The 27449-nt window shown below is 41.8% G+C and overlaps 1 protein-coding gene across 7 annotated transcripts in view; it reads right to left on the bottom strand.

Annotated features, from left to right (window-relative positions):
• Window positions 1-27449, bottom strand: part of ARFGEF3 (ARFGEF family member 3) — a 124598-nt gene that overhangs the window by 17729 nt on the left and 79420 nt on the right. For all 7 annotated transcript variants that reach the window (XM_073337434.1, XM_073337435.1, XM_073337437.1 and 4 more), the window contains 19 exons: window positions 26822-26987; window positions 23500-23607; window positions 22863-23078; window positions 22510-22620; window positions 20878-21028; window positions 19601-19915; window positions 17895-18028; window positions 15840-15985; window positions 14128-14307; window positions 13281-13425; window positions 11839-11961; window positions 9353-9450; window positions 6402-6546; window positions 5572-5700; window positions 4254-4430; window positions 3682-3796; window positions 2760-2862; window positions 1868-1999; window positions 764-894 (listed from right to left, as the gene is read on the bottom strand). In XM_073337434.1, coding sequence (XP_073193535.1) covers window positions 764-894; window positions 1868-1999; window positions 2760-2862; window positions 3682-3796; window positions 4254-4430; window positions 5572-5700; window positions 6402-6546; window positions 9353-9450; window positions 11839-11961; window positions 13281-13425; window positions 14128-14307; window positions 15840-15985; window positions 17895-18028; window positions 19601-19915; window positions 20878-21028; window positions 22510-22620; window positions 22863-23078; window positions 23500-23607; window positions 26822-26987 — 2825 coding nt within the window. The remainder of the gene's footprint in view (window positions 1-763; window positions 895-1867; window positions 2000-2759; window positions 2863-3681; window positions 3797-4253; window positions 4431-5571; window positions 5701-6401; window positions 6547-9352; window positions 9451-11838; window positions 11962-13280; window positions 13426-14127; window positions 14308-15839; window positions 15986-17894; window positions 18029-19600; window positions 19916-20877; window positions 21029-22509; window positions 22621-22862; window positions 23079-23499; window positions 23608-26821; window positions 26988-27449) is intronic.

Raw genomic sequence — 27449 nt, 5'->3', positions numbered from 1 at the left:
CTTTTTTTGTTATTAAGCAGTCCTTTAGCTGGAACAAGCAAAATTCAGGAACAAGCAAAAGTTCCCTCTGCATAATTTTGGTGTTATGGTTAAAAAACAAAATGGAAAGTTTTACTGACATATTCGTGGAGTACAAATTAATAATTCTGGTTCTAATTTCTACATACTATGGTCATTTACAAAACAGCATAACCATTTTTCCATTTGTCTCCCTGGTGCCTGCAAATTTTTTGAAAACTGTTAAAGGGAACTTCTGCTTTTGGCTGATGAAAAATGCAGAGAGCTGCACCAAAGGAAACAGAATGAGCCCTGAATATTGGAGATGGAAAAGACCTAGCACTGTAGGTTATTGAGTCCAACTCCATCCTTCGCTTACATACACACAGTTCCCTATAAATGATTTGCTAGTTCTTTTTCCAGTCTAGTTTTCACACACCATGTGAGGCTATCGAACTGATTGTGGATCCCTGACATAGGTGAGCACTCACCCATGTAACCTTATTTACTTCAATGGGACTACTCATACGAGTGTGTGCTCACCAGTGGGAGGGTTGCACAATCAATACTTCCTCACAAATGGGTCTCTCCTGTGTGCTGATAATGGTTGTTTCTCTTCCCTAAGTTCCATTCTATTCATTGATCATTCATATTTTTAGCAAACCTGGAGGACAGATTTGCTCTTCTGCTTTCATCTCACTACGTGGCTAAAAACATTCTTTGCCTCCGGCTTAGCCCTATGAAGGCCTTTTGGAATGGTTCTCACCTTTTCTGGGTGTGCCCATTGTGTTTCTTGTCAGCAGGCAGCTCAATGATCAGCACACAGGATTGAGCATGTTCAAATCCCTCCTTGTTGTTGGGGGTCTTTGGTGAGCACTGGGTGTCTAACATGAAAACCTAAAAAATCCACACATTATGCACAACAAGCAGCTCAACACCTGCACCATTGGAAAAGGTAATACATATAGGAACAGAACAGCCCCTTTGCATGGCTAAAGTCTCCCACCTGTGCAGGCTGTGCATTCTGAGGGGGATTATTTTCAAAGGCACCCAACTCCCATTGACTTCCTATGGGAAGTCAACCAAATCTCCACTCTTGTGGCTTGTTGTGCTTTGTACTGTAACTGGATAGTTGGGCTAAAGCACAACTGAGCAGAATTTATCTCAGGAGAGGTCACTGAAGAGACACTGTATGCACACGCGCAACCAGATAGGGGTTATGGGAGTTGGGATTCTCTGAACTTCAGGTGTTAAAAAAATTATAAAACAAAACACTGCCAATGCCACCCACCAGTCTCTGTGACCCACTGGGTTGTCTTTTTGTTATTGCCCATCAGATCCAGGTCTGCATATTATCGGTGTACTGGGCATTCCAAGAAGCAGCAGGTACAATCAATTACACACAGAAATTGACAGAAGTGACCTGTTGATTCATCTAATCCATCCCTGGCTTGTCCAATTTATTTTTAATGCAACCAAAGTGACAGACATTCACTACTTCTTTCGGGAAAATGATTACTCCTAAGTCTAATAGGACATTTACCTGGATTTGCACAAAGGGCTGCTTGGGGAAGTAGTTGATGTGGTGCTGCCTTAAGTGACAAGCAAAGGAAAGGTAAGGTAAACTCCAGCAAGATGCTATTTTAATATGGAGCTTCACAAGCCTACTGCCCTCCACAGGGAGAAAACACATAGTCGGAGGGAAACGCTTCCCCGGACCTCCAGTAACAAAGGTACTGAGCAAAGACTCCCACCACAGTACAATTTTCCCTTTCCAGGAGTTTTTGGAAAGAAAATTCCCAGCCTGCCTGTTGATTTAACTCTTGGTATATAGTTTGTTCTCTGGCTTCCTTTGTAATGAGATCATTACCTGTTGTGCCATGGCTCGGATTCTCCAGTACTCAGCTTCAGCACTGGGAGAGAGAGACGGGGCCGCCACCTTCACTTCACAGGCATCGCCACTAAAGCTTTCAGAACCACTGTGGAAATAGCCCAATAGGTTCTACAGAGAGACACAACGTCAGTCTTTCACTGTGTGAAACATCAATCAAGCAGTTGTAGAGCCCTCTAGCCTCATGAGCACATGTGCATGACCAGATTCTGAGTGATCTCCCATAATTGCCCTGGCATCTCTCCGGATATTTTATTTGAACAAATGCACTGTGATTCCCTTTTAAGCAGCTTGGACTGTGATGACTTACCAAGGTTTTTGGTTACAATCACAGACTGAGTCAAAAGAGCCAAGTGTTTTAGTCTGGACTCAGTTTGTAGCAAAGGCATCACTCAGGCAATCATTTGTTTTCCCATTGCATTTGTAAAGCCAGCTGAAGAACTGGATATAAAGACATGTCATGCAGATAACATCTGCTCTCACTTGCACCTGTTCAACCCCGCTGATTTCATATTGGCAGGGCATCATGAAGAAGCCTGGTCACTTCCCACCCTGATCTTTGGTGCAATACTAGAGCACTGTTGTAGGAAGCATGGCCCTATGCCACTGCCCCAATGTACACGTTCTTTGGAAAAAACAGAACACTTCTGTTTCCAGGGTTATTAATCTGAGACCTTTCACTAAAATTAAACAAAACAATAACTAAAATATATGATAACAGATCTGAAATTACTTTTCTGATGTTTTTGATTTTCAGGCAAAGTCTTTATTGTGGCTTGGGTAAAATTAGACACAAAAGTTTCTCAGAAAAGGGAATCTATTTATCTAGCAAATATCAGTGAATTGAGGCTGGTTGGGACGTTAGTTTTACCTTTACTGGCTCAAGAGTTGCAGAGAACGCGTCCTGTAACGCACAGCATGCAAGCCTCCACATTTCTTCAGTAAAAACGGGCCCTGCTGTCACCAGGACATACCTGCAAGTAAGGACACTGGAAGCTATCAAGCCTGCAAGCCCTACAAAACTTTTTCTGACTCATAAAGGAAGAAGGTAGAAATTGGGCTACTGGGTAGAGCAAAATCTAGACAGCTGCTTCACAAACATCAAACTAGTAAGATGTGTGCCAATCACCACCCTGACCATTTTGCCTAGACATTGTATTCCTTTCCTGGCTGCTATTTGAGTGCTTTTTATCAATATAGATTCAAAGCTTTCCAGGGCAGGGGCTGCATCTTTCTTTATTGTCTGTTCAGTGCTGTGCACCATATTTTAGGTTTGACTGCAATAATAATTTGCACAATGTGATGGGGATACTTAACTCAGGAGACCTGTGTATCCCACCCAACAGCAGTTTGATTATTTTTTCTACAGGCTGTGTATTGACTAGTGATGTAGATATTCGTGTAGAGCAGATATTTTCATGGGAGGAACATGCATGTTTGTTTATATCATTTCCCAAAATTGTGGACTTTCTCCTCTGCTCTGACAGCATCGAGTCAATACAGATGGGCCATGGGCATTCCCATACATTCCTACCTTCCCCTTCATGACTGGGAATTTGGTTTGATAACAAGCAAACAGTCTGGCTAATTGATGGACATTTAATTTCAGCCCTTAGAAGCTTTTTCTAACTCTAGATTTTGCTTTTAAAGAACAAGAGGCAGGTTATAGATTACTATGGAGGTACTGGCCAAAATGATCAGTTTGTTTGGCCAAGACTTCTCTAGTCAGGAGTCTTTGCATCACTTCCTCTTTTTAATACTCTGATGGGGGAAAAAAGGCTCTTCTATATTACCTGATACATGAGCAGCCAACTCTGGAGATTGTTTCTGTAGGCTCCGCCACACAGGCTACCAACAACTTGAAGAGATCTTTTAGCATTGTATTAATCATATTCTCGTAGCCAATGTCTATGGGGAAAAGAAAGTTGTTTTTAGCATTCCCACCTTCGCAATATCATCTAGACAAACAGCAGTCCTTCTTCTTCTTGATATCTGAATGTTTTACAAACTCGATTCTCTTTAACACTAATGGCTGTTTTATAGGTGTCAAAACACAGCAAATTAAGAGGAGAGCTGTTCTCTTCAGGCAAGTATATGGGAATATAAATTTTCCCACTGATATTGGGGAAGTGCTGTGTTAGTTCCTATTCCTGTCTATTATGATCTTGAGCGTAATACTCGATCACTTTATATTTTTGGAAAGTTTAACATAATCTCTTTTAAGGTAAAAATGACTTTCCCATTCTTCCTGATCTTGACTTGTTCTTGAGCAACGGAAACCAAGCCATCTTCTAGGCATGCCACACAGTAAAACCCGGCACCGTTAGCGAATCACTAGACCTGAGGTTGAAGGGACACGGCTTACCTGAATGTATGAAACTTTGAACGTGCCCCACTACCAGTTCACAGGAAAGGCCAATGGCGTGCTTGAAATTAGCAGATGCCGCATCCCAGTAAGAACGGTCACCATGGCTACGATGGAGCCAGAGGGACATTGTGGGGAGTAAAAGATGTACAACCGCATAAATGCCAAATCCTGGGCCTGGAAGGAAAACACAACCAGGGTAAGAATTTCTGGCTGCAAATACCCACTGAAACACATGCCCAAACTAAGAAATCCAGGATCCTTTACCAGACTGAGATCATGGATTGACTAATGTTAATGAAAACTACTTCGAAAATATCTGAAGTATTTGTGCTGTCTTAACTAAGAGCCAGTAGTAAAGTTTGCAGCAGTGCATACACCTTGGATTGCCTGTTGAAAGTGTATAAATTACCACCCATTAATTGAAGGGTACATGGAGAATCCAACTGTCTTCTTGAATTTAGTGTAGATTTATTGTAAGATGTAAGAGATGACAGAACAACTATTTTCTGGGGAGGAGTGACCAAGAGCATGGCAAGATATTCAGCTGTTAATAAAATAAATACTGGGCATGACAGTACTTAATTCTATGAGTTTGACACCCACAACATGTTTTTTTTTACTCATCAAGTCAATTAGTTGTGTGGTTTTAATATAAAACATTTATAACCATATATGGTGCGGTGAAAAGGCATTTGTTTCTGATGCACAGTTCTGGTTCGGACTATAGGAATGCAAACTGAGCAGTGCAGTTTTATGCTGGATGAACATTCGAGGAGGATTTCATGAAGAGTGTCTCATAATATATAGAGAACAATCCAGCACTTCAAGAAACAGGAGAAGTTTTTCAAGCAGGTACAACAGAGGAAGGTAAAAGCTGGAAATATTTGTTCTGGATAAAATAGCAGATGTGCAGGGAATGTATCAGTATGTAGTGATGTCATATCACTCCACAGATTGGCCTTCAAGGGGGTGGAGAAAAGAATACCTGCATATCATGATGTGTGTCAAGAACAAGGAGAATTGTGTACACTAGACAAAAGTACCAATAAAAAAATTAACACATGCCAACAGCTACCACCACACAGTTACCACAGTTATCCCTTTCCTCCCCTATGCAAAGACTATCATCTTTTTGATGAAGCTCGCTTGGGAGCCAGTCAATGTGATCTTTAACCAAGCCAAGAAGTTACTAATGAACACCACAAGGACAATATCTCCTCTCTAGAGAAGCTAAGCAAACTATCTTCACGGTCCTTGCTAGCTTAATAAGGATTTTTCTCAGTAGCAGAATGTTCCATAAAGTTGTTGAAATTACCAGGAATTTTGGCAACATCTCTCAGCAGCTCAAAGAGTAAATCCAGGGTGGGTGGCTGGTGCTGGCGGGGACAGTTGGATATGGCGGTAGTTAATTCTTCCAGCAGAATGATCCAGACATTGATAAGGCCTAGAAATACGGACACATAATGAGAAGCTAGGAGTAAGGTGTGGGGAAATATACTAGAAGCTATTTATAATGCATTTACTGGTTTGATCATTGGCTGGGGTTGATTTCAAAATGCAAGGGAGACGAAGGAAAAAATCTCCTGTGAGCTAGATAATGGGTTCCTAGTCTTTATCCCCTGCCCATCCAATACAGTTTGTATGTACGGTGGTGATGGGGCATTGCCCATTTGAATCTCTGCTCTCCTCTCTTCTCCACTCCCTTGTCTCATTTATAGAGCATCTATACCCCTCCCACCTTACTCTGCGTTCTTTCTCCCTTCATACCCATTTAGTGGATGGAACGGTTAGGATTATCAGGCTGTCATTGTTATTACTTTATCCTCTCATCTCAGAGGAGTGTGGGTCTCTTACGTATGCAGTGCATCACTAAGTATAAATGAGGTGAAATCACCTGAGTATGCATGTAGGATATAGCTAAATTGGGCATGTGTTCGCCCCACTGAGAGGAACCACCACAAAAGAGCTTAATTTGTAACATATGTGGATATGTAAACAATACAGACACAGGGCAACACCATATTTCTGGACACTTTTTTTCTGAACATTTGCAACAGTTGGCCAAATTCACAATTACACGTGGAGCTGATTAACTTCTGTGTGTAACCACAATTATGCAATAGCCATGATTTTAAATTCACCTACCAGAGTCATCCTCAAAGTCAGAAAGGACACACTCAGTCCCATCCTCACTGCTGGCTGATGGCTCCTGCACTCTTTGGGGCAAGTTGACCAGCCGGCCACTGAGGAAAATTGGCTTCAAGGGCATTTTGTAGATTTTGGCTAGCAACTAAACAAAGAAAAAACGTAACGTGGGAAAGTGGGAAAGTGCCATCATGCCACACACAGGGAAAATAAGTATTAGAGTGACAGTAATATTTGGGATGGATAGTGGCATGATACGGTCCATCTAGTGGCAACGTAGTCTAGGGCAGTGGTTCTTAAAGCCGGTCCGCTGCATGTTCAGAGAAAGCCCCTGGCCGGCCGGATCAGTTTGTTTACCTGCCGCGTCCGCAGGTTCGGCCGATCGCGGCTCCCACTGGCTGTGGTTCACCGCTCCAGGGCAATGGGGGTTGCAGGAAGGGCGGCCAGCATGTCCCTTGGCCCGCACCGCTTACCACAGCCCCCATTGGCCTGGAGCAGCGAACCACAGCCAGTGGGAGCCACGATCGGCTGAACCTGTGGATGCGGCAGGTAAACAAACCGGTCCAGCCTGCCAGGGGCTTTCCCTGAACAAGCAGCGGACCAGCTTTGAGAACCACCGGTCTAGGGTACTGAACACAAGACGAGGAGTCAAGAGCTCCTCCCTCTACTGCTAATTTGCTCTGTGACCTTGGACAAGTCATTTAAACAACCTGTGTGAGTTCCCCGAGCTGCGAAATTCAAATAATACTGGTCATACCTGAGTATTCTGAGGATTAGTTGTACACAGAGTACTTTGAAGATGTAAAGAACTGAATAAATACTAAATATTATCTTTATCTGCCAGCCATCCACCTATCTGCAGGTTATTTTGGAGATTGTTTTTTTCTTTCTGATCACTAGCCCAGCAAAGGTTGATTGCTCCTGAAATAATATATACTGGTTTGCCAACTGCAATGAACATGATCTTTGCAGCATTATATCACCAGTCACCAGAGATAATGTTAATGCCTTATATGTTTTGAAAACTGGGATTCCACATTTTTTGGTACCATAAATCGTTGGTATCTAAGTAACTTCAGAAGTTCTTGAGTGAGTGGCTGCTAACCATATGAATGGAATGTATTAAAATTCAATGTAGTATTCAAAATGGTCCCTCACAATCGCACATTGGTGCCAGTGGTCCAGAGCTAAATAAACTACATCAGTGTAGTGCCATGAACATTTTCACTCTCTGCATTTGTATCGCGTCATACCAATCCCTATAAACTAAACAGGGTTTCTCAAATTATGAGGCAGCCTCCATGGCCTGGTTCTCCAACATCTTCAGACTGCGATACCCAACAGACAGCAAGGTATTTTAAAAAACCAAACAAACCATAATGTAAGGACCTGATTCTGCCCCATAACTCACATTGAATAGGTACTTTGCAAGCAGTCCCTCTGATTTCAGTAGGGCTATTTACAGAGTAAAGGACTGCTTTGAGCATGGTAGAATTGGGACCTAAATTTCAATTTGTGAACAGAGAGGAGTCCTGTACTTTGCTTCTTAGGCATTTTTGAATATAATAGAGGTATTTGCAATGTACCTATTGTATTTTTTACTCTTTTTTCTTTGGTAATATTAATTAAAATTTATATCAGAGAGACAGATAGGGTGGTTCTCTTTCTCTGTGGTTGTGGTGGGGGGAAAAGGGTAATGTGATGTGTAGCAGATTTTGCCATTCACCAAATGCTTAACAGTATCACACAGAATATTAACAACAACTACTAATTATGATTTGCTGCAACTGATGCTTATCTTGCTGACCAGTATGGTCTCATTATTTCGTTGTGCCCATTCCCCTCTTGCAGTCTGTCTGTTGCATCTACCTGTTGCCTCTCATGTTATACTTGGATTGTAATTGCTTTGGGGCAAGGACACTCTCTCTGTTATGCATTTGTACAGCAGCTAGCACAATGGGGCCCCAATACGTGATTAAGACCCTCAGGTGTTACTGTGGTACAAATAAATTAAAATAATATCAAAGTGCAGACAAAAAATGTCCAAGCAGCCCTGAACAGAAACCTATACTGTGAGCACTGGGTTCATACAAAATACATATAACTTTGCTAGACACTAAAAATCATGGTCTTAATAAAGACACTGGATGTATGGCTCATTACAACCATCTGTAATCCACTAACCCTCCTTTTCGTCCTATGGCTACAAGGTATTAATGGGCCACTTCACCTTGAATGGTCCCTTAGAATATGCGCTAACTCCTTATGCTAAACTACCTGTTTGACCTTGTATTTAGCTGTGACACTCTGAGAGCCTTCCCCAGGCCTGACAAAGAGTTCTGCATAGCTCAAAAGCTTGTCTCTGTCACCAACAGAAATTGGTCCAATAAAAGATATTCCCTCACCCACCTTGTCTCTCTAATATCCTGGGACCGGCACAGCTACAACAACACTGCATACGAAATATGCTGGCATTCTGACTTTTTAGAATTCTGCCTTTGCCTTTACATATATTATTATAGTATAACCAGGCTGCTGACCTATTTCAACAGGTGGAGTCCATCACACTTCGAGAGATCTGAGGATTCTCACTATTTTTTTCTCTCCCCAAAGTCCCAGTGTTGTTGGAGTAAGACTAGATGCACCTTTGATCTTGCTAGTACCGTATGTTGCTCATTCAGAGCATACAATCCATTTCTCTCTCCTCAGGACTGTCTACCATATCTTGAGTTTTGCCCCCTTCAGCTGGCCAAGAGAGTAAGAAACTCCAATAAAGAACTGACCCTTGACCTCCTGTACGGCAGTGCAGGATATTACCACTAAGCTTGCCACAAAGGTTGTATACATAAAATATTCTATTATGTGCATGCGAACATTTCCAATGATTGCTGTGAGTCAAGAAACCTAGAAGTGGTTTTCTGGTTCAGGTCTGTACCTCTCTGTCGGCATACCTGAGAACACCTCCTGAGGTAATCAAGAGCGGGAAGGCACAAGTCTGTAGACATAGATCCTGACACACAATCACCAATCTCCTTACAATCTACTTCTCCTAGGGGTGGGAGGCCAGGGTGAAGGAGAAGGGGGAAAAAAAGAAATGTAAGCACAGCATTAAAAGTTATGCAACGCACATTTCTCATTCAATCTGGCTATTATGTGCTATTGACCACACTTTCCATAAATGCAGACTTAGACCTCAGTTCAAAGAGTTTGTGGAGACTTCTCCCATCGAACAACATAATAATGGTGGTCACACTTTAGATTAAGAGTAGATTTACAAATACTTTGTAAAAAAGTGCTAATATTTGATAAATGCTTTAATAAATGGATAATTAATTTTATTACAGATGGTTATAGATTCAATAGGTTACTTACATTATAACCAGAGTTTATATTCATCTGTAACATCTTCAACTGACATGCTTATAACCATCTATAACACATACTACACACATCATATTATCTATTTCTCATTCATTAACGATTTATACATGTACCTTTAATATAAAGTGTGACCACAGTGTTTAAGAAGGAGGTGACAAATCTTTGATTCATGTAGGTAACTTAGCAGTTACTCTGGAGATGGATTTGTTAATGAAATAATGGGAGAAATTTGTTTTTTGTTCAAGGAATTTTAGATAAATTTTATTTAAAACTTTTCAGTGCCTATTGCTAGCGGCAGGTGCTTTCCAATAGTTAAAGCAAATGAACAGATCTATATATAATTTATTGTTAAAAATTTGGTTCTTCATAAGCACTGTACTATAGGTGTGCAAGATCTAGGGCCTTATTCAAAACTCACTGAACTCAGTGGGAAGACAGCTGTTGATTTCAGTAGGCTTTGGAACAAACCCCTAATGCATAAGTGTCCTTTCCTTGGTTACTGAGGGTATGTCTATACTACCCGCCGGATTGGTGGGCAGTGATTGATCCAACGGGGGTCGACTTATCCCGTCTAGCCTAGACGTGATAAATCGACCCCCGAGTGCTCTCCCATCGACTCCTGTACTCCACCACCACGAAAGGTGCAGGCAGAGTCGACGGGGGAGTGGCAGCATTCGACTCACCGCAGCGAAGACACCGCGGTGAGTAGGTCTAAGTACGTCGACTTCAGCTACGTTATTCACGTGGCTGAAGTTGCGTAACTTAGATCGATTCGCCCCCCTCCTCCCCCAGTGTAGATCAGCAAAATTCTAGTAACAGTTGTTGATGGTCTGTATTTCCAGATAACTAGAACAACACTTGTAGGTAAATATTACATATGAGACATTTCATTAAAATTCAGAATTAGACATAGATTAGGAATTCCATTTGTCCATTAAAATTTTACAAACAAGAAATATCCATTTCTTTTCCCTTTGATAAATCCATCTCACCAAATGGAAAACATATTTTTTAAACCATCAAGAGAAACTTCTGTTTCTGAAGACAGCCAGGTTCAGTGTTTGCCAGTTTGCTCTTCGCATACCATTTTAATTTTCTTCATAAAGTAGCAAATAATTGAAGTTACCCTCCCTTTCCCTCCTCAAGGGCCAGATCTTGTGCCCATTGACTTTAGTGGGTGTGGTCAGGCACAAAGTTACTGTATCATTTATGAATTAAAGGTAGAGTTAAATAAAAGAAGAAAGAACGGCCCCGTCCAGTTTCCCCTGGCATTTTGCTATTTACATTAGTAGGAGGAGAATCAATTCCACACTTCCTTAGAATTTCTGACAATTGTTTTTTAAATGATCAAAGCAAGCAGGGAAATGTGAATAAGAGGGCAGAACAACCCATCCGAATTTGCCTTTGTTCTGAAATTTCTCCAAGCACTACAATTAAAGTACAGGATCACCTTGACTTGGCATACCCTATCTTCTCTCCACTTACTCTACCCTCACTATCAGAAAAGAAAAGTTAATCTTGCTGACAGATTGTTATTACCTCTGATATTCATGTTCTTACTGAAGGGTCCAGCAGAGTTCTGGCAGTTTGTGTGCCAAACGCTGCTGCTAGGAGACTGGGGAAAAAATGTGGCTTTGATCACCGAATGGAAAACTGCCCTTATGAAAAAATGCTGTAGTGTTCTTTGCACTAATCCAACCCCACCCCCAAATATTACAATACCGTGACTGAAGAGTTCTGGACTATTACTGTACTGTAGAATTCTGTAGTATTTATATAGGGGGAGTAGGTCATTGTGAAAATGAGAAGAAATTAATAATTAGATGGCTGAATCTTTGTTGCTGTGACATGCCCTAAAATCCAACAGCATCAAAAGTGGTTTTTAAATAATCCTTTTATTTTGGTGTCTTTTATGCAGCACCCCTGCTTACCATCTGCTAAACCTCTCGCCAAGCATATTTTGTACCTTATAATAAACGAAACCTCACTTCTTCCCCTCTTGCCCCCACCACAGAAAGGTTGCACTTAATGAAAGAAAAGGAAAAATCATATTTACCCAGTCCTTTGACAAACTTCATAAGGCACATAATGTAACTAGTGGCAGCATTGGCAAAGACCTGGATGTTGTCTGTGTTGAGAAATGCTTCAAAAACATCAAAAACTGGAGCCTGGCATTTCCCTGTGAAAACAGTAGGAGGTGAAGGCAGTTATTTTTTTTATTTTATTTTTTTTTTTATAAAGTTGAGGTTCCCTAGTTCAGCTGAATGTACTGTACCTCTCCTGTGATTGCTAGGCAACTTTCTGACAGGCAGATGTTGTGACTGCCTTGGAAGCTGCATCTACTTTCGTTTTCTCCTTGCTCCCAAGGGACTAGCAACCTGAGGGTACTCACACAACCCACTGGTGAGTGTTTTTCAGGTTCCCCTCTGTGCCTGATCAGCAGAGGAGTGAGTCACAGTTTCACAGATTCCAAGGCCAGAAGGCACCTTTGTGACCGCCTGTATAAACACAGGCCAAAAATTTCCCCCCAAATAATTACTAGAGCAGATCTGCCCCAGCTATAGAGACTTGTCTCTAGAGCAGGCTGTAGCACTTCATGCTTTTAGCTCCGGTTTAGGTCCCTGGTTCAATTCTTGGTGTTGCTGGCTGACATGGTGGCTGTCACATTCACAATCTTGACACTACTTGACAGAGGCATAACTGGTCTGTTATCCTGAGTTGACTATAAGCCTTTTAAAGCCTGCCTAATGTACATAATGGAGCTGAAAGACTAGATTCCAGCAGGCACATAATACATGCCTATATTTGACTTTAAAACATTTAAAAATACCTATTAAGTTGATCAAAAGTCAGAATAATGAATATTTCTCTATATAAGCGCCATAAAATTGACATGCTGTGTTCAGGAGAGATCTGGGACTGATATACCAAGACAGTTACAGATTAGACTTCAGGGGTTATGTGTTAGTATTATGTGAGATGAAGCTGCTCACCATCTCCCCTACACTTCTAGTGCTAACAGTCCTCCTCTTACAGGAGCTCCTGTTTCACACTGGGGGCAAAACGTAGGCTGCCTGGCCTGGGTGCAAAGACAAAAGACGGCCATAAGGAGCATCTTTCTTTCCTCCAGGAGGACAGCCGCAGAGGAACCTGATAGACCTAATGTTCCAGCAGCAGAACATGGCTTGGCCAGACTGCTGAACGGCTCTGTTAACGTCCTCTCTTTCTCACCTCTGTGTGTCTGCTATTGTCTGGCAGGAAACACAGGATAAAGTATTCAGAGATTTACATTTGTTTTCTTACTAAAAAATATCTAGATACTGCACTACTCCACAGTAAGGACCCAACTCACCCATGACACCATTGAGTTTTGCAGTGTATTGTTTTGGACCCTTATTGTAGATTATGGTCGTATTTTTATTTACTTATTTATTATGTCCTAGAGATAATGCAACAAAGAAACAGACACATCAAACAAGCAACAGAGAAAACTCGTACCCATAGAATACTCTCCAACAAGGTACTCTTTAAGCTCTGACTTGCTACTGCTGTGTACTGTTTCCAGTGCACTGAACAAGGGCCTCCACCCGGACTGGATCTGAATGGAACACACCTCTACCAGCTCTCCTATAGACGTGATCACCTGTTGTAGGCAAAGCAGAGAGGGCTTTACAAACATAAATCCATCCAGCAAAACAGGTGGAAGGAATGACTAACAGAAATTACCATATAAACATCTACAGAAGTAACTGAAAAATGTAGATTTTTCTATAGTTTTTTTCCAGAGAAAGTTACTTTTCATTAACATGTATAGGACTGGAGGTAGATTTCTGTTGAATAACCACATTTCTGCTCTAAGGAAAGAGAACAGCTAAACCACCAGGTATATATTCCAAAAGCATACTGCTGCTTGGCTGCAATTGGATGTGACCCCTCTTTGAAGATGTGGCTCTAATGCAGTGTATACTAGGTGGAATCCCTTACCTCTTAAAGAAGTAATTTCAACCTGAGGTGAGTCCTGACAAAGGAGCAGAGCAAAATATAGTACTGCTCAACACCACACTACGGTGTAGAAAAGCCACTGTACTGAACTGCACTGGGGTGACAATGGTCAGGGCTCCTTTTACAGAGCGGAGCTTATTACAAAAATAATTGTGCCCTGTCTACCACAGTTTGTGTTGGTGCTATAGTTAGGGAGAAAGGACCCTTCTGAAACCCTGAATAGAGAGACCACCCCATTAAAGGAAAGTAGGCAGATACTCTAGCCACTAGGTGTACACCTGAGACCGCCCTCACTGTTTGTATGGCACACAGGGTGTAGACACCATCATCAGGGTTGACTTGCCTGGTCCTGGACATCCTCATCACACAGCTCCAGCTGCATGATGCGCTCAAAGGGGCGGAACAGCGCCTCACTGAAGTGAAAATGAGGGGGCTCATTCCAGTCTGTCAGCACCTCGGTGAGGATGTCATGGATGAAGGAGACAGCCTTCCGAGAAACATGTCTCTCCTTATGACAGGCAGCCTACAGGGACAGAAGGGATGAAGGAAGAAATACCAGAATTTTGGCCAAGCAAAAAAAAATTGCTTTTCGATTAGATTGTTTTGGGGGAGGCAGAAGTAGCAACTTGATAGTGCCACGCTCCAAAAATAGCTCCAGCGTAGTATGACCAGAGGGTCCTACTTGAATGAACAGAGTGACTGTCCAATGGAAAACAAGGAGCTGTGTATCTGAGATGCTTAGTATTCTGGAGACGCAGGAAGATTTACTGAGAGTTCAAAGAAAGCACTAAACTCAAAAGTTAAAAAATGCGTCTACAATCATCCTGGCTTTTTCAAATTACTGTTCATTTGAATGGGTAACGTGTGAGAGATCCGATTTCTCTTCATTCTCATTGTATAAATATAATGTTTTCTTAAAAGGCCACTTACGGGTAAGGACTTTACTTAGTATGTTCTTAGACTCCAGAATAAAAGCCTCTCTGGAAAGGGACCTGGTATCTGTTTGGAACTAGCTACTGATAGCACAACAAAAATGACTAGCAATAAAGTACACTAAAAAAGAAATGGCATGCTGTCAACAGTACACTGCTCACTTGGCAAGAACTATTCCAAAATCAGGGCTGGAGTGAATCTGGACAGAAAATTATTCCATACTGGGGACTGTCCAGGCATCTCTAAGCTCAGGCCCTTCACTCCATCCAGCCGCTTCTTCCTTATGCTTTCACCTATGCCAAAGTTCACCAACAGAAAACTATACTGACCCAACATTTTGAAAGCGACAGGTGATTTTGGGAGTCTCACTCTTTGGATGCCCAAATTAAGACATTTTAAAGGGGCCTAGATATCAGAAGGTGAGTGCTCAGCACCTTCTGAAAATTGGGCCCCTTTAAAGTATCTGAAGTTGGGCATCCAAAGTCACTAGTCATTTTGAAAATTTAGACCACTTGTACAGTCAAAACATACCACTATGGACACTTTAACAGGCCTTGACACCTGACTTCAAATATTTTCTTTAACGTAGATCTTAAACGCCTGAGAAATGTGCTTCCTGTGCACCTTAAAAACCCGAATGCATGACGACACATGTTCATTAACATAAACAAAGTTCAGGTGCACATACTTATTCATGTGAATGACATACACCCAAGAAACCCAGCTCCATTACATTGAAAACTGTTCTATTATTTTAGGCACAACTAGTTTCCACAGGAATATAGGAATTGCCATGTTGAAATAGACCAATGGTCTGCCTCTGGAATCATGTTTCCAAATGTAGCAATTACCAGACGCTTGAGAGGTAGGTGTGAAAATGCCCACAACGTACCTATCTCTAGCTGTGCAATACTGCACCATTAGAAGAGGAGGGTATTTCTTCTTGACTCTAGCTAATGAAGAAGATTAATAACTCTTAAAATGTTATTCTAACCAGTATAACTGCAGATATTCTGCTTTAGTCATTTAAAGGTTCAAACTTTTTCTGAATCTCTCTAAGTAAGGTGCGTGCAGAGTATCTTGTAGCTCTGAGTGCCACAGGTCCTTCTTTCTCTCTCTCACCTCTACAAGATGAGGTGCCACCAGGCTCCAGCAGCGCATGAGGTGGAGCAATGGGCGGGATTTACTCCGTACAATCCTGAGCATGGCATCCCCAAGACGAAACAAATGGAGGGCACTTCTCCTGTCCTGGGTTGACTTTACCTCACCTACAGGAAAAATTAGGTGCATTAAGTAAATAAATGTGAAAATTAATGGTTATGACCAGAGGGGCAATTAACAGAAATTAGGTATCTGCAGCATTTCATATCTTCAGGTCTGGGTTGGAATTCAGATCTGGCCAAATTATTTGATTTTAATTACATACACATCAAGACCAATCCAGAATGAAATTCGGCTTAGCAAGCAGTCTGTGCTTGCAAAAAGCACAGGAACAGACTGAGAAAAAGACCTACGCTGTAGGAACAGCTTACATAGCTATGCAGCTTAGACATGTCTCACTGGCTTCAAATATTGTGGATTTTTTCAAATGCATTTTTAAAGTGTAAACACTTCGGGAAAGTATAAAATAATAAATCAATGATAACAATAAATAATAATGTTCAGTACTGGTGAATATGCAGTCTAGGTGGGAAAGTGGTTTATGATTCATCCTGAGTACAACGAGTTGGCTTTAGAAGCCTTTGGTAACATTTACAGGGAAAAAGAAAAGGAGGACTTGTGGCACCTTAGAGACTAACAAATTTATTTGAGCCTAAGCTTTTGTGAGCTACAGCTCACTTCATTGGAGCATCCTCCTTTTCTTTTTGCGGATACAGACTAAGACGGCTGCTACTCTGTAACCCGCGATTTACAGGGAAGAGAATTAACTGCAGTTTCTTTATTTTCTTCGTAGTGGAAGGTTGTAAATTATCTTACCTGAGCTGAAGAACACAGGACAAAGAGAACTCAAAAACATACTCTGCATCTCCCAACAGACAGTACAAATTCTTAATTCCCCAACACTTTGAAAACCATCCTAATACAAAAGAATTTCATCTCCCACTGCTCTCAAAATGTTGGGAAATTCACATCACTGACTGGCTCAAAAGGATTACCCTGCTTTTATCTCTAATGGAGAACATAATTAGACAGCTGACCTCTTTTTGACACTGAAAACAAATATTTAAGCAGCAGTGTGCACTAGGCTAATTATTAATGGCATGAATCTTTAAAATGGAATTATTACTACTGCTAACATTTGTTGATGGAACACTGTGTAGAGAACACAGAGGGAGACCATTTATTAATAATAAAGTAATGCATGCTGTTGAGTCCTGGAGAGAGAAGACATATGAGCAGAAAATAACAAATTGAGTGTCATTCTGGAACAATGCAAAGTAGCACAAAAAACAATCTGAATTCACTCAGGGTGAAACTCACCCCTTTGCAGAGGGATAGTACTAATCCTGTGCTCCACTCAAGTCTCACTTAGATCTTGGTCCAAAGTTCTTTGAGTCAATGGAAAATTTTCTTTTTGATCAGGTCCTTATGCCCAGTCTGAAGACCTACGGGAGACTTAAGCATTGCACAGCCCTTGTGCTACAGAGGGGTGGTTTCCACACTGAGAGGGAGAAACCTGGAGAACATACCATCCCCCACCCCCGCTTTATCTTGAGAGCTCCTGTTGGGTGCTCTGTCTACAACCCACTCATGGCTTATTGCCATGTATACCCACTTAATGACATGTAACCTTCACCCGCCATCTAGGTCATCTCTGAATTTAGCCCATAGATGTTATTAATTTGGAACCTTAAAAGGACATTTAAAATGGATTGTTGTTATTGTTTATATTATAGTAGCACCCAGATATCTGAGTCAGGATTAGTGCCCTGTTGTGCTAGGTGCTATATCACAGAAGTTGAAAGCTTTCTTGGGCAGGGACTGTAGCTATCTTTTTAAAATGCTTTGCAATTCCCCTACTGAGGGATTTTACACTGAACTCTGTATTTTATTGTTGCCTTTCAGCTATCTGTCCTGGGTATATTGTAGCAAAATGAATACAAAGTAAAACATGTAAGAAATGTAGAAAATATACAAGAAACACCTGAATCTTTACGAGGCCTTTAGTAGATTTACCTGGCATTGCTAAGGAGTAATCAACTGTATCTGTGACTGAGTAGAAGAGCTGGGACTGAGAAGCTTTTTTGAGTTGGTATAGGAAGCCACCCAGTGCCATCAGGTTTAGCTTGTGAGCAGCATCTTCAAATAGCCTGTAAGCAACAGTGCAGAGAATATAACTTGAAAATGAGCCATGGAGGTTAAAGTTTCTATGTGCATTGAAGAACCTCACCTACATGCAGCCACTGCCTGCCAGTGTTAGCAGCAGATTAATTTACTGAGAGTTTATTAGTTTATATAGTGTTACTGAGTCCACTTTGATCCACCAGCTTTATTATTTTTGGTGGGAGGAAGAGCAGGGGGTTCCAAAATGAACCAGAACTCATTCTGGGGCTCTAGCTGTGCCACAGACCATTCTTAATCCCACCTCAAAATACATCTAGTGGTTTAATGCCACAATCTGTCTAATAGCGAACAATCCAAAACATGACATGGGTCAGCTCTTCAGCGGAGGTGAATTGACACAGCTTCATTATCTTCACAGTTACACCAATTTGCACCATCTGAGGAGCAAGCCCCAGATATATGTAACGTAAGTGAATTAATCTCACTGAGAAATGTAGGCCTGAATTTTCAGACACAGGAGCCTAAAGTTCAGCACCCAGCCAAGCGGTGTGATTTTCAGCAAGACTGCGCATCCAACGCTCCCCACTGAGCTGCTGCTTTTCTGAATTAGGATTGTAGTTTAAAACAAAAAAGCAACCGATGAAGTGAGCTGTAGCTCACGAAAGCTTATACTCAAATAAATTGCAAAAAGAAAAGGAGTACTTGCGGCACCTTAGAGACTAACCAATTTATTTGAGCATGAGCTTTCGTGAGCTACAGCTCACTTCCACTTTCATGCATCCGATGAAGTGAGCTGTAGTTAGTCTCTAAGGTGCCACAAGTACTCCTTTTCTTTTTGCAAGTACAGACTAACATGGCTGCTACTCTGAAACCCGTCAAATAAATTGGTTAGTCTCTAAGGTGCCACTAGTACTCCTTTTCTTTTAGCTTAAAGCTGTAAACTGAACTTTACATTAATGTAAAATTGGGTTTTTAAAGTCTTTATTTATTATGTATTTTTAAAAAAGGAGATCACAACACTATCTTGACTGATATCACAGTGAAATTCCATAACAGCCGAGTCAAAAACCAAGACAGCCAGGGCTTAATCTTGCTCTCATTCAGTCAACAGAAAATCTCTCCTTCACTTGAACAGGACAGAATCAGGTGCCTATTGAGGTCCACGGTGAAGCTGCATTACAAAATCACACCTATGTAACTAAGAGTGCTATTAAGCATTTGTATTATTCTGTGTCCTGTGCACAGTGTTGCAATTCTGAATTTAATAAAAAATGATGCAGCATACGAAATACACGACTTAGGCATTAACTATTTTTTCCCTCATAATTTACAAATACATTCCTCTTGGGGATGGAGCCTAAGCATAGAAAATTTTAGCAAAAAGGAGATGTTTATTTTTTTAGCATGTTACCAGTATGTGAAAATAAGATGTGCTAATAGAAATCTCAACCCCACCTCTACTATAGCATTGCATGCTGAGCAAATGGCATAAACATTTGTAAAGTCCAGAACTGGTAGCCTGTTTCCTTTACTTTATAGGAAGGCTCAGGAGAGGTTTCGAGAAGCCAAAATCAGGTTTCAGACATTGCCATCCATACCTGTCAGCCTGCGTGGAGAGGATAAGGACAGCCTTGGCAGCATTGCTCCCACTTAGCAGGCTGCTGCCGCGAAAGTCGAAAGCTCTGCCCTTGCTACCCTCCTTGATGAGGTCCTGGATGGAGATGGGCTGGATGATGGGATTATTGCTTAGGGTGGTCTCCTGCTCAGGGGTCAATTCCTGGGGAGAGTCTGCAGACGGATAATCCGCCTGCAACCCTCCTGCGGCCTGCTGCGATTGGGTTATAGTGAGAGGGGGCTGAGATGCGCCATCGCTGAAATGGGTGTGCTCCAGAGTGCTGATGTATTCACACACCCTGAGAACAAATGGAACAAGATGGACTGTGAATCCCTAGAGTCAGTCACGATAGAACTGTTTGGTTCTGCACTGCACTCGCTCCTTAAAGGTAATCTGGAAACATCTGTGGAATAATGAAGTCCAATGTATTTGTTTTACTGGTCTCTAATAGTGTCTGTCTCTGCAGCTAGTTTAATCATTTAGAAAACACATAGTGATGTAGGCCAATTGCAATAAAAGGGGGCACAAAAGCAAAAAGAATCCCACTACCAGAAAATGGTAATGGAAACCACTGGCAGGTGGTCACGTCTGCTTTGGCGCCACTCTGGCCTATGGAGCCAGCCTATCTGGTGCCAGGCAAGTGGAGGTCTGCTATCATGTCATTTGGCCTGGAATTTCTCTGAAGGGGATATTGCACTTATTTACAGTCTGAGGGGGAGACTTCCAGAAGTGCCTGCTGGGGTTTGTTGTTCCTAAAGGCCTAGACTTTCAATGACCTTAGAAAGGAAGGATAGCCGAGTGGATAGGGCACTCGCTGGAGACCTGGGTTCAGTTCCTGGCTTCGCTGCAGGCTTCCTATGTGTCCTTGCACAAGGGGTGTTAGATGCCTCAATACCCTTTGAGGATCTAGGCCTTAGAAAACTGAGGCACAGGGGAGCTATCAGTACTATGGGGGATAATAGCACTGCCCTGGTTCACAGCAGTGCTGTGAGGATCAATATATTAAGGACTGGAAAGTACTCAAATGGGTGTATCTAAGATTATCCTTAGGTCCTTTTAAAAGTCTCCTCCTCATTCTCCTTTCACCCACTGAATTGCACTCAGTCTCCTAGGTCCACTCTATTTGTGTGCGTGGCACTGGAGCACCCTCCAGAATGATAGGGTGAATGCATACAGATTTATTTCTCTCTTGCTCTAGGTAGCGAGAGTTGTATTCTGTTAAAATACATTTTCTGACCTAAAGCCAGTAGATTCCTGTACCTGAACACATGCGGCCAACAGTCTTGATTGTGGCTTCCCATTTCCAGGCCCACATTGAGGATGGCATCCATGCACAAAACATGAGCAGGGTGCAGGCAGACTCCCTGCACTTTCCCAATCTGTTCCAGCTTCTGCTCCACTTTCTGTTTCACTGTCCCGTTAACAAGAACAGAACATTATTTAAGAACATCCATCACTTAAGAAACAAACAAACATTTGTTCTCACAGATGGTGGGGATGGAGAGGACTACAATATGAAAGAGATCTATATTAAGATGGCATTTTAGACAAAACATAAAAGCAAACACCTTTTTCAGATGTACTTAAAAAAATCCCTTTTTATTTGTGTGTATGTGAGAGAATGTACTGCTCATGGAAGGTGCTAAACTGACTCCGTTACAGATTCACATCTTCTTGTTATTCACAACAGCCGCAGCATTGCAAGACCCAGTGCAAGCTTCCTTCTACAGCTGGTTGGAATCATTTTTGACAATGTCTTTTCACTGAAGCGGAGATACTTCATGGAGATGTATTACATTTGACAAGTTCCATGACAGGAAGGTCTCTGAGGTCCAGGGTGGACTCCCTGGTCACTTGATAACAGAGAGACCCAAATCGAAAACCTGATTTTTTTTTTTTTTTATCAAAAAAGACGTTTCAATGCCATTCCTTTTCACTGAAACACTGGAAAGGTCTGTATCTGTACCAAGGTGGAAAAAACACCAATTTTGAAACTTTGAAAGTTGTCACGAAACAGAATTGTCATCCTCCAGCCAGTTCTACTTCCCCCATATTGACTGGCCAATATGCCCCAAGTCTCATTTCCAGGGCTTTCTTCTAGGGGGTCAGAAAGTTTTCCACTCTCAGACTTATTCAGTCTTTGGCCTCTGCTGACTGCCACTTAGGGCCAGTTGTGATGGACATTTTTGTGTCATGAACTTCTATCCAGTGGGAACTGGAGTGAAGTCTCCAAATTCATTTAACTCAGGCCACCAAGTAAACATGTGAGGTTGACAACTTTGAGTGACTAATGATCTGCACTGGCTTTGAAGCAGTAATCTAGAAGTGACATACTTCTTATTCCATTCCTACATTTTTTCAGCTTCATCAAGCTTAACTTGCTACACTTTAGAGGTAGGCAATTTTAAACATCTGAGACTATGTAATGGTAAAGGATGTATATGTAAATAAGCAAGCTGAGTGAACGTAATGAAAAATAAGTAAGACTGAGCACATTTTGGTGTCCTGAATTCCTGGTAGTGTCAGACACATAAGATATACGTTTTTATAACTTATCATTACTCAGGTGCCACTACGGCTGCATTTGTGTCACCAAACTTTAAAAGATGAAACTTTAAAATACAGTTTGAGTTTAATGGTATTCAACTGAATCAATAGAAGATTTATACAGAATAAAATGGAGTGTGAAGTAATAACAAGATCCTGGTACAGTGAAGTCTGTGTGAGCTTAATGGTTCCCCTGTGTAGGTGTACGTCCCAAATATTTGCAAGGCAATGTAATGTGGCAGTGAAATCCCCCCCATCCCTACCTTTCCCATAACAAAATACCTTACAATGTCATTACTATAAGGAACATTAGATAATAAGGACTACTTGGCCAATATTAGCTACCTTGAGTTATAGCATCACTGGGCTCTTGGGCTTCTCTTTCCTCCTTCTCTTCTTGAACACAGGAGGCAGCAGCCATTTGGGCAAGGGCAGATGCACAATTAGCAGCAACCCCTACAAAGAGGCACAACAGTTATTGCTAATCAGCATTTTCATGTATCTTCTTCACTGGATTTATGCAGTCTTACCCTCAGATAGCATCACGAACAGAGCTATTGACTTCTACACCAGCTTTACTGTGCTTTCCAGTTTGCTTCCCTCTTCTCCAAATCCCCCCCTCCCTCTTAAGAACACTTACTATGTACTAGTTCATCCAATTATATGAATCCATCTAGGAATTCAGTCCATATTGATACCTAGAGCACAGCTCAGCCGGGCTGCCTTCCTCAGTCCATCCAGGCTCATACAAATGGAATCTTTCTCCTTCTGGTTCTGCTCCTTGACGCCTTCGGCTCCCAGGATGAATGCTAACCCTTTGGAGCTTCCTGCCATTCGACCAGTCAAAGGTGTGGATAAGGTATCAATCATATTCTTCCAGCAACCGATCAGAAGGTATCGGGCAAAAGCAACACCTGGAGTAAGAAATGCATCCATCATTTTCCTGGAAATTGAAACAGCTGCTGCTTTGTCATTAGGGGGAAACAGACCCTGTTCCTTCTCTACTTGCTGGACCATCTGATCTTTTGACTACAGCATAGGCTTTATTGACGTAGGTAGGCCATTTTACATTCTAAATGTTTGATCTTTTGATCTTGAATGTGTTTTTCTTTTTATGAAAACACAGTTAAACTATCTGAAGCCTGCTGCAGCAGCAGCTGTGATTACAACACTTAAGCATAGTAGGTTAAATTAATCCATGGTATAACTTCACTGGGTTTAGTCCCCCGTTTGTCTGAAGGCATTGCACACTTGAATAAATGCTTTGGGGTCCTATTGTATATTATAAGCCTACTAACGGTGGACACATACACATACACAATACAGACTCACTACCTGCCACAACAGAATCATCGGTCTTCTGGTTCTGGGAGAGAGGAGATTGTGTTGATGCAGATGCCATCAGCTGCCCACCTATTGCACTGCTCCCCAAGCCATCAATGTCTGCCAGACCATAAAAACACACACACGGGGTCAGAAGAACATTTCATATTGAACCACTGCACTAAGAGAGTTCCAGAATTTCTGATGGTATATTTTAAAGGGTATGATTCTCAGTTATACGTCTCTGGCAGTGTGAAGGGACCTTAATGAGGGTGCAAAAGGGCCTTTGGGTAAATAAGAATGATATCCCTGAGTGTTCTCTTCAGTTCAACTTTAAATGATTCAAAGAGAAGGGTATCCATCACTTTCCTTGGTAGACCTCACTGATAGGAAATTTTCTCCTGGGGTTCGTCACAGTTCAGGGTAAGCCAGATCTTTGACTCTGCTAGCCTCTCTAAGTGGGTGCGTGGGGTGCAGGCCCATCTGGATTTGGGTACTGCAAACCTTATCTTTGGGAGCTGTGACCAGTGGGTAACACAGTGACCCAAAACAGCCTTTTCAAAACAAAGTATTGTTTAATCTTAACAGTAGGAACAAAGCATAACCAGAGAAAAGGGTTTTTAACACAATGAAAGATGTACACACATATCTATCTTACATATAGGCTTAGGTAGGCCTAGTAGGTTAGCCCAGACACTCCAAACTTTAGGGATTCGGTTTCAGTCTGGTCCCCAGCAGTCTCTGCCTTTGGGGGCTGCCTTTTTATCCATCCCAAAAGTTTTATGTTCCAGCCCTTCCCCCGTTATTACAAGCTGGACGACTGAACTCAGCATTGTTGGAGGTAAAACATTAGAATGAATGACACCTGTCCTTTATCTACCAGTAAATGGGGCTATCTGAAGTTACTGTTCCTTAATACAAGAAGCCTCTACTTGTACGAGCCCTGTGTAATCATATTGCACATAAACACGGAAACAGAATGTAGAATATTGATAAAATATTACAGGCATCCCCACCTCTTTCACAATATTCATCCTAAATTTTCTTTCTAGGGAAATTAAAGGGAGCACTGAAGTGTTTGTCAGAGGAGTTCTGGTTTTTTAGCTTCTTAGCAGAGTTATGTCTCAGCAGTAGCATTTCAGCATATCCCTGGCACAGTATCAATCTAAGTCAATGAGAGTTTAATCAGTGGAAAAACTGCAGGCTCAGACTCCCAGTATTTATGCTTGTACAGAGCCCTGGGTACACTGACATTACATTCCTGTGATATCATGAAACCAGTGACCTACTGCTGCTCCAAAAATCTGCCTGTGAAAATACAAATCTAGGATGTGAGCCCAGAACATAAAGAACATGGAATACTCTTTTCAAAAGATTCCCCCCCGAGAGACCTGCAGTGACAAAGGAGTTTCGTGTGTTGAACCACACTGTTCCTAGGCAGTTACACAGCTTCCTTTCCCATTCATCAGTATTTACCTACATGTGCTGGTCAAGTTTTAAAACCCCTTTGACTTCTTTCCAAAACTACACATTTTTTGAACAATAATGGCAGCTTGCTACTATAGAACACTGTGGGCCACATCTTCCCTGGCGTAAATTGAAATAGCTCCATTGACTTCAATCAGTTATTAATGAACACTGATGAATGGAGAAGGCAGTTTTTTGGGACAGAACTGCTAAGGAGCAGCAACATTTAGGTCTTATATAGTGCTTTACAAAGGCAGTCTGTGTTGTTGCCCCATTTTACTGGTGGGGAAGCTGAGGCACCAGGAGGGATGTGACTTGTTCAATGTCACCGAGCAGGTCAATGGCAGAGCGAAGACTAGAATCCAGGTCTCCTATGGTCTAGTCCATCTGCTCGATCCACGAGGGAACACTGCTTCCCCAGTCTAACCCACAACATTCTATCTTTATCACTCTGGGACTCTGAAGGAGAATCTTCTGAAAGGCACACACCATGTTCTTTATGTTCTGGACACAAATCCTAGATTTATATATTTGCTGATAGATTTTTGGGGCAGCAGTAGGTCATTGATTCCAAGATATCAAAAGAGGATCATTTCAGCATTTGCTGGAGGCAATCCCTCAAGCTCAGTTACACCAGCTGAGGATCTGTCCCTATAACGTTGCCGACAAAGCTACAGAGTTACTTTTAACATGCTCTGATCATTCAAACCAGTTAGTGAACATTCCTATACAGTATGTTTTTACATTGCCTAGCACAATTGAGCCCTGATTCTGATTAGAAATATAAAACTGGCCATACTGGGTCAGACCAATGGTCCATCTAGCCCAGTATCCTATCTTCCAACAGAGACCAGGGCCAGAAGCTTCAGGGGGAACAAATTGAACAGGGCAATTATTGAGTGATCCATCACCTGTCGTCCAGTCCCAGCATCTGGCAGTCAGAGGCTTAGCCTGCTGCCCATTTATTTAATTGGATGACACCTGTTCTTGTGTTCTGCAAACGGGTAAACAACACTTCCTTATTCACACTCTCCACACTATTCATAATATTATAGACCTCTGTCATATCCTCCCTTAGTCGTCTCTTTTCCCAGATGAACAGTCCCAGTCTTTTTAATCACTATTAATATGGAAACCTTAATCATTTTTGTTGCTCTTCTCTGTACCTTTTCCAATTCTAAGATATCTTTTTTGAGATGGGCGATCAGAACTGGATACAGTATTCAAGGTGGAGACGTACCATGGATTTATGTAGTGGCATTATGATATTTACGGTCTTGTTTTCTATCCCTTTCCTAATGGTTCCTAACATTCTGTTAGCTTTTTTGACTGCCGCTGCACACTGAGGAGATGTTTGCTGAGAACCATCTACAATGACTACAAGATCCCTTTTCTTGAGTGGTCACACTAATTTAGACCCCATCATTTTGAATGTATCATTGGAATTATGTTTTCCAATGTTCATGACTTTGCGTTGGGTCTTGCAGCACTGCCAATAAAAACAAACAAAAGAAAAAACAAAACAAAACAATCCTTTCAGAGTCTATTCAGTTTTTGGTCACACTGGCCATAGGGAATCAAGATATGGTCAGGTATCTTTTGATTTGATCCAGGATTTCAATACAGAGTGTCTGATCCAGATTAAACAACCGGATACATGCCATAACTGAATCCAATTTCTTCTCCACTGGCACTTTAGTGAGCACCATATTTTAGCACTATGGCATGTTGATCTACAGGTAACTGAATGAAGCTTAATGTTCAAGTATTTAATATTTTAGGCATCTGCAGAATGCATTCAGAAGTTAATCTGTACTGATACGAGCATAATACTGTATTCATATGGCCATGGTAATATAATACTAACCAGTCAACATGGTGATGAGCGGAAGATGGTGCTCCTCAGGGTTTCCCCAGTAACCAGCCTCTCCTAGGATGTTCCTTTCCAGTACCTGATGGTAGAGCTCCTCAACCCATGCCTGAGAGAACACCATCAATACTCCACTGGCCTGAACCTGCTTCATAAACTCTTTCTGCAGAGGACAATACAAATCCAAATGTAACATGACGTTCAGTCACCAGACTGTAAGCCTCAGCCAGCAGATCCACTACTCCTCTCTGAGTGCATCAGACTGCTGAGGAAATGAGGAGGAAAAGGATGGGGATATGGACCTTCTGTAAGAGTAAAAACTGACCTAGGACTAGATTGTGCCTGGCACATACACACCTGGACAATGGCAAGTGAGATGGTGCAAGGAGTTTTTCCCTCTCTTTGTGGCAGCTCATGTAGGAGATAGGCACAGTTACAGTTCCTGTGGTGAGGTAATTGGTGGGATTGGTCCTTCAAAACTTCTCCAGGGCTGTACGGGACCAAAAAGGGTGTGGGAGGCAGGCCATGGCCAAACACCCTCAACTTCAGCCTGCTGAATAGGACCTGAGTGTAGGGAGATGTGATGACACCTGCTGCTCTCCATAGGGCACATAGGCTCTGCCTT

Source organism: Lepidochelys kempii, chromosome 3 (genome assembly GCF_965140265.1).
Source record: "Lepidochelys kempii isolate rLepKem1 chromosome 3, rLepKem1.hap2, whole genome shotgun sequence".
NCBI classification, from domain to species: domain Eukaryota; kingdom Metazoa; phylum Chordata; order Testudines; family Cheloniidae; genus Lepidochelys; species Lepidochelys kempii.
The sequence above is the reverse complement of the archived record's forward strand: the minus strand, read 5'-3'. Positions and strand labels throughout refer to the sequence as shown.